The 12,590-nt window shown below is 37.4% G+C and overlaps 2 protein-coding genes across 5 annotated transcripts in view; both read left to right on the top strand.

Moving 5' to 3' along the window:
• map4k5 (mitogen-activated protein kinase kinase kinase kinase 5) overlaps window positions 1–1,828 on the top strand; it is a 35,196-nt gene extending 33,368 nt beyond the window's left edge. For all 3 annotated transcript variants that reach the window (XM_058385583.1, XM_058385584.1, XM_058385585.1), the window contains exon 33: window positions 817–1,828. In XM_058385583.1, coding sequence (XP_058241566.1) covers window positions 817–904 — 88 coding nt within the window. In that variant the 3' untranslated portion in view covers window positions 905–1,828. The remainder of the gene's footprint in view (window positions 1–816) is intronic.
• Window positions 1,829–3,139: 1,311 nt separating this feature from the next.
• Window positions 3,140–12,590, top strand: part of cdkl1 (cyclin dependent kinase like 1 (CDC2 related kinase)) — a 13,492-nt gene continuing 4,041 nt past the window's right edge. Inside the window, exons 1-5 of one of the 2 annotated variants that reach the window (XM_058385587.1) lie at window positions 3,140–3,294; window positions 3,409–3,490; window positions 4,168–4,399; window positions 7,321–7,442; window positions 10,010–10,082. In XM_058385587.1, the coding sequence (XP_058241570.1) occupies window positions 4,232–4,399; window positions 7,321–7,442; window positions 10,010–10,082 (363 nt within the window). In that variant the 5' untranslated portion in view covers window positions 3,140–3,294; window positions 3,409–3,490; window positions 4,168–4,231. The remainder of the gene's footprint in view (window positions 3,295–3,408; window positions 3,491–4,167; window positions 4,400–7,320; window positions 7,443–10,009; window positions 10,083–12,590) is intronic. The other variant, XM_058385588.1, reaches the window with a different exon arrangement.

Genomic DNA, 12,590 nt, shown 5'->3' with positions numbered 1-12,590 from the left:
CTCAGAACAGTCTGTTATTCGTGGCTTTTTTTTCCTACAAGCTGCTGTTTTAATATTCTGGTCCATGTTGCTGGACCGCTGCACATTCAGTGCGTTAAAATTATGTTTTGAAGTTTGTGAGAAGAAACAGAATTGTCAGTTGTATCAAGCCCAAACAGCCTGACTTTCTGGAAGAAGAACGTCATTGTAAGAGTACAGTATGGGAGGAGACGGTGTCTGTTACGCACACACATTCTCCCCTATGACTCAGAGGTTGCACTCATTCATTGTGAAACAGGTGCATTGGCCTCAGGCCCCCAGGCTCGGCCTCTGTCTTGGGGAGGAGATGAGCTCTGCTGTCACAGCCTGTACCTTAACAGGTCCTTATGTTGTACACAGCAGCCAGGCCAGATGATGGGACAGATCGTTCTGTTAGTACTTTTTCTTCTCACTGAATTTGATTTTAATTTGGTCTCATAAACGCTGGTCCTTACATACTTCAGACACTTATGAACTCGCACACACACCTTTCTGCCTATACTCTATGTTTTATTCACTGTGACACGGGCAGTGCCAGGCTGGTGTGTCTGTGTGCTGTAATTTCATCTGATGCCCTGTGCCCGCTGCCTCCCCCTCTCATCTCTCCTTCTGCTGAGGACACAACCAGTCTTGTGTCATACTGTCTTTTTTTTTTTTTTTTTTCTCTTCTATCCTCTCTGTATTTTGTATTTTTTCCTAATTAAATGCAACGATTTGCAACTTCAGTGCTCTTTTGTGTTTCTCTATCCTCCGTTCTTTGTTTCTCTCCCTGAGGTGTAATGTGTGTTGTGTTTTTAGGGTGGTGGTTTTGGAGAGCAGACCCACTGATAACCCGACGGCTCTCAGCAACCTTTACATCCTGGCAGGCCATGAGAACAGTTACTAGACTGATTCTTGCTGATACTGCTCTCTCACCTAGTCACTGCTCTGGCATTGTGGATTCAGCGCTGTCTGGCAGTGAATTCAACTTCTCTCGCAGTGTGCTGCTTGTTTAAGTAAAGGTTTGAAGACAAAGTGAGCAAAGGCTTTAGATTGTGCCTTCATAATACCGTGGATGGACCTTCAAGCTGGTCCATGCCGCGTGTCTTTCTGCCTTTGTCACTGGCTAATGGCTAATTTAGAATCAGATCAACAGTAGCATCATGATTCCAGCAAATGTACTTAACATCTGAAAAGTCTGAAGAAATATTAACCAAACAGCAAGACCAAGGTTGCAGAAATTGTACAGTAGAGTGCCTTTGTAAGGGGACTATCAGGCGTGCTTTATTAAATTCTTTGAGAAACAGGCTCTCCTGTGTGACTAATCAGTATGCAACTAACATATCCTCAAACCAGACTTAGATTTTTAGATCTTTTGGGACCTTTTGGGAGTATTTAGTAGGCATGGAGTGAGTGAAAACGCAAACAAGGAAGCAAGGACATATTTGCCGTTGGCTATTTAAAGTGTAAATTATTGAGCTGTGGTCATGTTGTAGTTTAAATTTCCAGAAACACACCAGCAAAAGCTCACTTCCTTAATAGAGCAGGACTCCACACAGCTGCATTATTTTTTATTTTACTGCTTTGTAATAAAATAATAAATCTCTCCTTCTTGGTTACATTTTAGAACGCAGTTATATGTAAAATGGTATTCTTTTTATTGTAACTTTTATTCAATATTTGCACCATGTAAGCACTTTTGTACATTAATTTTTGTATTTAAGAATGACAAAATATGGGAGATGCTAGGTTTTTATGACTTGCGGAGTATTTCCATGGCTTCAGTTCTAATGTATGCTTTTTTTGTAATAAAAAAAGATGGTTAACAAGGTATTGTCTTTGGTTTTGTTAATTAAACTGATTACAGAACAAACCAAAGTCATCTGTTCTTTGACAGAGATGTGTGTATGTGATGGTTGGCACCCTATAATAAATATAGACCTGTGAAGCAGATTTGTCAGCCACTGAACCACTGAATGCATGTGTGATCTGTTTGTGCTCTTCCTCATGATTTGTCTTTCACTAGAGATAACTGACTGTTTTCACACTCGTCTCCTGTGGGGCTGCAGCACTACACAGCTGAGTGGGTTTTCTCTACTTGTATTTTGAAACCTGTTGTGTAAAGCCGTGGAGTAACGCTGGAGTCCCCCTGTCCAGCATGTTTTGTTCTTTCTCTGTACCACACCTGAGCCAACTAATCAGCTAATTAACAGCTAATCTTTCTTCGTGGTCAAAGCCCATGTAATTCCAGTATAATTAAAACATGAGGCATGACGTCTAGTTTATACGTCAGTGGAGGTGTGCTTGCGAGTTTTACAGAATTTCAAGTTCAGTTCGCTGCTTTTAAAGTTTCAGTTACTGTGATGAGTGTGGCAGTGCAAATGTGGAAGCCAACTAGAATTTTTGTGCAACTTTCAATACACTGGGCCTAGATAGATGGATAGATAGATGGATGATCCCAAAGTACTTCATACATATATGAAGAAAATGATACTTTCATTGTCCTTTACAAGTCACCATAATGTGACAAACTGTTTTGACCAGCATTTTTATATTTGGGGGGGGGAAAATCCACACCATTTGGTAGAGGGCACAAAAGCTGCTGTACCCACTGTAAAACATAGTGGTGTGTGTCTGATGCTTCGGCTCTGTTTTATGTCTAATGGTTCAGACGTTTTGTGGAATTCCGAAACACCAAACATTGTGGACCTACAACCTGTTACCTTTGATTATATAGGTTAAGATTCGGTCAGGGCTGCATATCAGAATATCAAATCCAGCACATAAATGAAAGTAATGGTCATCCCAGTTACTAAACTGTACTGAAAGACCTGTGAAAATAATCATTCCTCTTGAAGTGGCTTCAAACCCTGCAGAGACTCTGCTAGCCCTGTTATTCTCTCCACTGGACAATTTACCAGGACAATCATTCAGCTGTGTGTTTTTTCTTTCCATGAAGGTTGTCAGTGCTTCCTGATTTGATTGTAAAATCTGTCAGTGTGTGAAAAGAGCTTTAGTGCTGTTTTAGATTTGTTCACTGCTCCTCTGTGTTAATGTGTGATAAAGTGCTCGGGTTGTGTGGTGTTGCTCTGCACATTCACTCCGCTGTGAGAAGGTGGAGCCTGTGCGCTGTTCCTATGGGGACCGAGGCGCATGTAAATGCCCAGCTCCTTCAAGCCACCTCACACACCCCTACACACTCCCACGGGCCAAACACACACACACGCGCGCGCGCGCGCGCACACACGAGCTCTGAACAACACCTGCAAGGCGCAGTTTGGAGAGAAGCGCAACACGGTAAGCGACCATAACACTGTTATTATTCCTGTTTATTTCCTGAACCGGTGCTTGTGTTAAATCTCTCAGTTGTATATCATTAATAGCACTTGTTCACTTATAACACATTTACAGCGCAACACGGACACTTGGTACTATCCTCCAGTGGTCAGCAACTTGGTTGCAGTGCGATCTGCTCGATAAAGCTGAGTTTTGTGTAAGTAAAGTAGAGTAGACTGCGAGGTTAAAGCTGTTTCAGTGAAACACTGAAGGTTTTTTAGTTACAAACTGAAGAAGATCGCGTTCGCAAGAGACGTTGCGTAATGGTTAGCTGATGTTTTCCCATTAAGAGGCGATGCTTACATAACAGCTAACAACAATGATAATATTATTATTATTATTATTAATAATAATAATAATACTTAAAATAATATTTATTATTATTACATTATTTTTATTATTACTATTATTTTTATTGTTATTTTTATTATTAAATTAAAATTAAATCAAAATAGTATTATTATTATTAGTAGTAGTAGTATTAAATGACAATTAAATCAAAATAAAACTTTATTGTTATTATTTGTATTAAGTTACAGTGAAATCAAAATGAAGTAATTATTATTATGATTACTGTTCTTATCGTTATTGTTTTTATTATTGATAAAATAAAAATAAATAAATCAAACATTATTATTAAATTAAAATGAAATCAAAATAAAATTATCGTTGCTATTATTATTATTATTATTATTATTATTATTATTATTATTATTATTATTATTTATTATAGCAGTACATAAGCTGGGATTTTTTTTTTTTTAATAACTAATTCCAAAATAAACGTAGTCATGCATGTAGAGCTGTAATTGAGTGAGGTTAATGTTTTTCCAGGTTAAGCAGTGCATGTGGGAGCTGCTGCACCAGACTTCTCTGGGATTCCACTTGGCTTCACAGCATGGAGAAGTATGAGAAGATTGCAAAGATCGGAGAAGGCTCGTACGGAGTCGTGTTCAAGTGTAGAAATAAAGACACGGGACAAATCGTCGCCATTAAAAAGTTTGTGGAGTCAGAGGATGACCCGGTGATTAAAAGAATTGCTCTCAGGGAGATCCGGATGCTCAAGGTAAAGAAAAAGAAAGAAATAAAGCAGAATAAAACAGGTCACAGTGTTAAAATGCATCATCTGTGTGCACATGATGGAGAAATCACAAAAAAGAGAACTTATTCTTGTGCCTCCTCAGTGAATGAATATTGAATGGTATTTGAACCACTGAGATTTCTATCTTATCAGAAATAATAATTAAAAATAAGAAATAATTCTTTAGTTCCTTGTGGCACCAGAAGAAATTAAGACTATTCCTCAAAAGGTTTTTTTTTTAATCTAAAACTTTTTACACATAAAGAACATGCTTAGAAATAAAGGTACCAAACTGGGCAGTTCCTTGCTGTTGGGGTGCCATCATGTGTACATCTTTTGTATGGGTATCTTTGCATGTTGTGTATGTTTAATTAGGTTTTATAATAAAGCGTTAAAGGTGCAAGGTACTTTTATTTCTTTTTACAGGTACACCCAATTATGTAATTACACTTTTAGATACATGCTAAAAGTGCAGAGTATTGTATCTTTGATGGTTCTGTTGCAATGACCCGGAAAAGTGCGATTTGGTGACTTTATTCTAGAGAAGGAAACAATCCCGAACTACTTCATCATCCTTATCTGTACAAAAACTTCTTATTCAAATATTCGGCATAATATTCAGCATTATGTTAACTTACTGGGACTGTTGGAGATTACTGATCCTGAAATTGCACAGAAAAGGACACTAAGCAGAAAAGTGCTAACATTTGCAGTTGGATATAATCTGATATTATACTTTATATTATTTATATTTTGTAAATAAGGTTAGGATTAGACTCATTTAAGTGTCCTGTCAGTTTGGCTTATAATTCTGAAAACGTAATAATAATTGAAAATATTTTAAAATTCAGTAAATGTCCTTTAAGTTTTTAAATAATTAATCAATAATTAATTAAAAAATATTAATTACCATTTACAATGATAGGCACCCTCATTTTTGTTGAAGCTGAATTATGTAGCTAGGACAAACTTTCTGTCCCCAGCTCTGTGTTGTTTCTGTTTTGTAGCTCCTTGTTGTTATGTTGTTTTATGTAGCAGCTGGAGAAACGTTGTCTCATTTCACTATGTACTGCGTCAGCTATATGTGGTTGAAATGACAATAAAAGCTTCTTGACTTGACTTTTCAACCATAATCGCTTCCTTTTCCATCCTGAAGGGAGCTGATTATGTTATTTGTGCCATCAACACAATCAGTTAAAGGGCCATCTCTCATAAAGTCCTTTAGGTAATGTGTTCTTTCTTTGGCACTGGTCATGATAAGACCCTTTTTTTACTATTTAAGACAGTTGCAAGCCTCGCCGTACTATTGTGACATGTTTTGACACAGGGCATACAGGGAAGTCAGGTAATGTGGCGTTTTGTAATTGGACCCTGTGATTTGGTGGCATTGTTATGTAGTGTATGGAATGCTAGCGTGTCGTGACTTTAGTATTATATAGCTCTGTCTGGGGGAATAATACTGAGGTCACAATGGGCTTTTGGAAATTGCCAGTGGATTGGTTAGCTGGTTATTTTTGGCATAGCTGTTACGGTAACTAGTATGTGGTTTGGTTTGTTGCAGTTATCAGTTATCTGTATTCTCCATTTCCTGTGGCTTGAATTCAAAGTCAGATGAAGTAACGTTCTCTGTGTTTCCGTATATTAAAGATGGCACTAAAAGATAGCAGCTAGTTTGTTGTTGCTCTAAATCTATATTATTCATGGCTACAAAGACTCCATGAAATCATGTCTTATTAAAAAAAACACCTCAGCATTTATATACTTACATCTTGTGTCTGTGTATTATTGGACATCAAGTATACAGTAATGTTAGTTTTGGCTTTTATTTTCTGTGGGTATGTTGTTTTGGAAACTAGAGCGAATAGGTCTGGTTTACAGATGCTCTCATGTGCTGATCTTTTTTTGGTTAGTGTGTGGGAAGGGAAGAAAAGGGGGAAGGGTAAGAGCAAGAGGCTTTTCATGTGCACCAAAAGAGTAGCCTATATAGCATTAGCAAAGGGGGACTGAGGGTCAGTGACCTACAATCGTTAATCTCTACACTTGCTTTGCATTTACGAGCTCTCAGTGTGGATGTTGTGTGATAGGGGTCTGATCCGGGTGGATTATAAACTTCTCCAAATCAAAGGACAGCTTGTGGTGGTGTGTTATTGTGATGTGTTGCGTTCCACGTACAAAGCTTACCCTTCACCAGTGCCGTCTTTGGTGTTGATGGCAGTGCTGATTTTTAAAGTGACTGTGCTTTCTTACTTGTTTTTGACTCCATGGCTTGACAGATAACACAGATAGTGTTATGACAGATAGATAGATAGATGAACTCCCTCTCCTGGAGACATTGTTCAAACCATATGATGGGGATTTTTCTATTTTTATAGCCAGTTATAATGAAAAATTCTCCTAAAAATCTCACAATGCAGTGCAATATTCAATTCAATTCAATTTTATTTGTATAGTCCTTTTAATGATATAAATTCAGCATATACTTTTAAAATCTATATATAATGTTAAGCTGATGTGCCCCGACAGGTACATAATACCACAGAGCTACATTTTGGATACAAGGATGTATGGATTTTAATTTTGAGCTAGTTGGGCCTGTGTTTGTGTGTGTGGTGTGTGTGGTGTGTGTGTGTGGTGTGTGTGTGTGTGAGTGCATGTACACTGGTTTAACTGTTTAATGGCTGGATTGTAAATCGCAGGCTGCTTTAAATAGGTTTCTGGATGGTGACTTGTTGCCAGTGGAGATGTTGTGTGTCGGCTTGGTGAATTTTACGATGCCTGGCAGATAAGACATGCAGCAGCTTGTCTCTGTCCCTCTGTCCACTTACACATAGAAAACAATCCTGCAAAAGTTAACAGAAATTCCCACAGTAAACATTGTGTGTGTGTGTGTGTGTGTGTGTCTACAGCAACTGAAGCACTGTAACCTGGTCAACCTGATTGAGGTCTTCAGGAGGAAGAGAAAACTGCATCTAGTCTTTGAGTACTGTGATCATACGGTGCTCAATGAGCTGGACAGATATCCCCGAGGGTGAGTTCCTCACACATGTACGCTCCAGTTTAATAGATAATCCACAAGCACTGGTCATTTAATCACTGTAGGTATAAATAGACCATCCGTGATTAGATGTTGTTTGTGTATTGTCCTATTACAGCAGTGACATTGACTTCTTTGGTAGAAGTGTATCAGGTGCCTCAGTGTAGCTGCAGTTTTTAAACAACTCAGTGTCACTGCTGGGATGAGAAAAGTGTGCCAGAAAAATATTCAGCACTCTTGTGGTTAGAATCTGACAACAATAGTTTAGGATGAATACAAGCTCTGAATGGAAAAAGACAAGGTATAGCGTCTAACTATGCACCTGGCAGATTTACTAAACATGCCGTGTGTGTCTAATAAAGTGGCCTTTGGGTATGAATAGTGTTTAACGGCACTACACTGTCAGCATCAGAGCTGTGCTGAGAATGATCCCCTATAAACAAGTCATATCTTTCTAGAAGTATTCCTGTGATGGATGTATCTATGTACATAGTACGTTTACCTGATAAAAGGCCAAGGAGTTTAGATAAGAGGAAGGTGTACCTCATAAACTGGCTTCTGGGTGTACAATTCCTCTCACTCATTCATGTACAGACAAACAAGTTGCTTTTAAAACTGTTTGTGGGCCTTTTTCCCTTTGTCACACAAACGGCCATATTGTTTCTGTGTTGCTGGGGTGTCTAGACATGTTTGTAGTGGAATGTTTACAGCAATCATTACCCAGAGTGCTTTAGAGGACAACTGCATCCAGGTTTCTTCGTGTCCCAGTGCTCTAGAGTAGAGGAAACATGATAAACAAACGTTCTTGCTTAACATGTTTATACATATATATATATATATATATATATATATATATATATATATATATATATATATATGCACCTCAGTACCAATTAATAAACTTTTATATATCATATAATACTGTAATGAAAGGGTTCAAGCTTTAACAAATAATAATATAATAGCTTTATAACATTGAATGTTTCATGTGTAGTAAATGAACAGAGGTACTGTAGAACCCCTTTAACTTCCTGCCATTGGACTGGTACACTTGTTGTTGGTGCCAGACAGAACGGTTTGATTATGTCAGAAGCTGCTGATCTCCTGAGATTTTCACACTCAACAGTCTCTGGAGTTTACAAAGTATGGTGAGAAAAACAAAACACATCACATGTGCAGCAGTTCTGCTGGAGGAAATGCCTTGTTGATGAGAAGAGACCACGTGTGATTGGCCAGACTGGTTATGAGCTGATGAAAATGCTAGGATAACTCAGTTAAACATTCTTAACAACCACAACGAGCAGAAAAAGCTACCCAGAACACTCAACTAGTTGAACCTTGAGGTGGATGGACTACAACAGCCTAAACCCACATCAGGTTCCACTCCTGTCAGCCCAGAACAGAAATCTGAGGCAAGGCAGCACATGATTACAGAAAATAGACAGTTTGGAGAGATTGGAAAATCATTGGTATTTCTATTCTATTTCTATTCAATAATAATAATAATAATAATAATAATAATAATAATAAGTAGAATCAGCATATTTGTTATTGTTGTTCTTTTGGCTGCCTCCTGTTCGGGGCCACAGTGGATCATTTGGTCCGACATTGTTCGATTTGGCACAGGTTTTACGCCACATATCCTTCCTGATGCAACCCTTCCATTTAACCAGGGTTGGGACCGGCTCTGAGAGTTAACTCTTCAGTGGCTGGGTTAGCGCCCTGCCTGGGAATGGAACCCAGGCCATGATGAGATTGTAGGACCATGTGAGTGGTGCTTGCCATGCCAAAACTCGTCCCAGAATTTTTGGAGCCAGGTGGTCAGATCGGGTCCCAAAAATGTGGTTGTTATAACTATGGCACATTATGGCACATTACATATGCATAAATATTCCATGAGGACAGACTTATAATGTTTCCTTGAAGCTTCCTTTGCAGTGGTTATTAAAGCATATTTATTGTCTGTGAAAAACAAACACAAGGTTATTTGCTACAAGGTCGTAACACACAGGAGAGTGGATTAGGACAAAGGAGAAAAAGGGAGAGGGAGCAGAGATAATAGCTACATTTACATGCAGCCTAATAATGTGTTTATAGCCTCATAGCTGAATTAAAATGAAAAGCATTCCTGCAACATGCTTAAGTCCGAACAGAAATACTTACAAAATGCTTATAAAGATCAGTTAAATCAAGGTACATTAGATATGATTTGTACTGCCTGGCTAAAGGAAATAAAAGACCTCTAAGAGATGTGAGGTAAGAACAACAAAACCTACCTCAGCTTAGAGTAGTGCTATAGGGCATTTACATTATATCTCTCATACACACACTGGCACATTAGTGCCAGGTCATAGACACAGAACAATGAGATGGTATGTAAAAGTGTGCTATAGGATGACCGCCTATATTTATATATATATATATATATATATATATATATATATATATATTTCTAATTGTTCTAAAGCCTTTAACGGTTTTCTCAAAATAATAATAATGGAGATTATGTATGAATGTGTTGTGCTGCTGGTTATTCAGTAGATTTTTTTTATCCTCCACAGAGTTCCAGAGCCTCTGGTTAAAAGCATCACCTGGCAAACGCTACAAGCTGTTAACTTCTGCCACAAACAAAATGTAAGTATGAACACTTCTTTCTGTCTCTTTTTCTTTATGGGTAGTAATGTGTTTGGAAAAAAACATCAGATTTTCCTTTTGGTTATTGAGGTTAAATTAAGGGTAAGATTTAGGTATAAGCTTAGCTTTTATTAGCTGCCTTAATAAATATGTCAGTATTCTTAGAAGGATAGTAAGAGGTGTGTGTGTTTGTGTTGTGTTGTGTTGTGTTGTGTGTGTGTGTGTGTGTGTGTGTGTGTAGAAACTGAGAGGGAGCAGTATAGCTTGTGCAAGGTTAGGTTTCAGATTGCTGATGTTAATCTGAACAGTGATAGTGAATTAGAGAGTGAAGAGTGGATAAATGCTTTTAGATTAGTTCAACATCTAGATCCAAACACACTATATGGCCAAAAGTTTGTGGACACCTCACCATCATTCCCATAGGTGTCTGTGGAACATCCCATTCCTCATTTAGTTAATACTCTTCCTTCTTAATTCACATCTTCTGGGAAGCTTTCCACTAGATTTTGCAGTGTGGCCGTGGGGATTCCCTCATTCAGCCATAAGAGCATTCGTGAGTTTGGGCTGATGTCAGGTGAGGAAGTCTGAGGTGCAGTGTTCCAATCCATCCCAAAGGTGTTCAGTGGGGTTGAAGTCAGGACGCCCCTTTACAGGTTCTTCAACAAGAATTTCGGCAAACCGTGTCATTATAACTTTGTACAGAGAGGCATTGTCTTGCTGTAACATGTTTAAGTCCTCTTAGTGAAGGAAAATTGTAATGTTACAGCATACAAAGACATCATATACAATTGTGTGCATCCAAGTTTAGAGAACAACATGGGTATGATGGTCAGGTCTTCATATACTTTTGGCTGTGTAGATTTTGTGTAGCTTTGGATATACAATAAAATATATCCCATAAGTAAAGGTATCAGAATGTGAATAAAAAAAATAGAAACAAAATAAAGTACACTGGTTTGTTATTTTATAAACAGACCAACTTATATTGGAAAGAGGATATGAGATCAGTGTTACCACTTCATTTGGTACAGTTAATGTAAAGTATCCTTCAGAAAATACACTGGAAATCAGACCAGTCTGCTCTTGTGGTGTTGCGAGCTTTAGCACCGAGACTTCACTTTCTAACTAGTATGTATGAGTAATTAAGGCTTTACTAATACTAATTATATAGATTTTCCTAAAATACCTCTTACATCTGACACTCTACCCAACGAATTAGTATAAATGAAATAAGAAACGTTTGTTAAATGATTAGGGAATTAAGTGTTAAATGTTAGAAATGGCGGGCAGCATGGTGGCTTAGTGGTTAGTACTGTTGCCTCACAGCAAGAAGGTCCTGGGTTTGAATCCTGGGTTCGTACAGGCAAGGGCCTTTCTGTGTGGAGTTTGCATGTTCTCTTTGCATGCATGGGTTTACTCTGGGTACTCCGGTTTCCTCCCACAGTCCAAAAACATGTATATTAGGTCATTCTAAATTCTATAGGAGTGAGTGTGAGTGTGTGTGGTTGTCTGTCTATATGTGTGGCCCTGTGATGGACTGGCTCCAGCAGACCCTTTACCCTTGACCCTAATTAGGAATAAAGCAGGTATTGAAAATGGATGGATGGATGTTAGAAATGGCTTTATTTTTATACTATCTATAGCTACTAAAAAGGCATTTTACAGTTAAGACTAGCACTACCTCTGAGTATTTTATCTCTAAGCTGAACAGCTATACCCTATATTAGAGTGTACCTAGGCTTAATAAATCACACGTCTGAGAAGAAATAGTTCTCAAAGTAAACATCTCAAAGATTTAAGTTTTCTTATTTAATTGTCGTCCTGTATCATTCTGTTCTGTGATAATGCTTAATTAATTCATTAAATATTATATATTTAAAATAAAATGAAACATTATTTTTTATTTTAGAATAAAATATAAGAAATTAATTCATTAAAAATATTTGACTGCTATTATACAGTACAATATAAATACAAAAAACAATGTCCACAGTGATGGTAAAAAAAAGAAAAAAAAAATAGTTTTTTACAATTAAACACACATCAGGTTTTGTGGGGTTTGATACACTAAGAAGGTTGTAGGAGAAATTCAGTCTCATCTTCTAGTTTTATTCAAACTACATTGACAAAATTTGCTTGGTACTATTTTGAAATATTAACAAGCCTTTACATTTAAACATTTCAAGAATTTAAAGCAACATTGACACACAGCACTAATCAAGAAAACAAACACGAACCTATGCTGAAACATTCACTGGATATGGATTTAAGTCCCAGAAAAATGTCTAGAATTGTCTAAAACGTTTGTGAATCTCTGCTCTAATCCTTATATTAACCTCACTAACCAAGAAGAAACCTTTTTTGCCCTTTAAATAAAAACTTTTAATAACTTTTGTTTTTGACAAATTCCCCATAAGGTTGGAATTGTCAAGTAATATTTTTTTTATCCTTCGCATTTTGTCCTTACCAACACACACATACACACACACACACACACCTCAAATAACT

Source organism: Hemibagrus wyckioides, linkage group LG03 (assembly GCF_019097595.1).
Source record: "Hemibagrus wyckioides isolate EC202008001 linkage group LG03, SWU_Hwy_1.0, whole genome shotgun sequence".
In the NCBI taxonomy this organism is placed as follows: Eukaryota; Metazoa; Chordata; class Actinopteri; order Siluriformes; family Bagridae; genus Hemibagrus; species Hemibagrus wyckioides.
The sequence above is the reverse complement of the archived record's forward strand: the minus strand, read 5'-3'. Positions and strand labels throughout refer to the sequence as shown.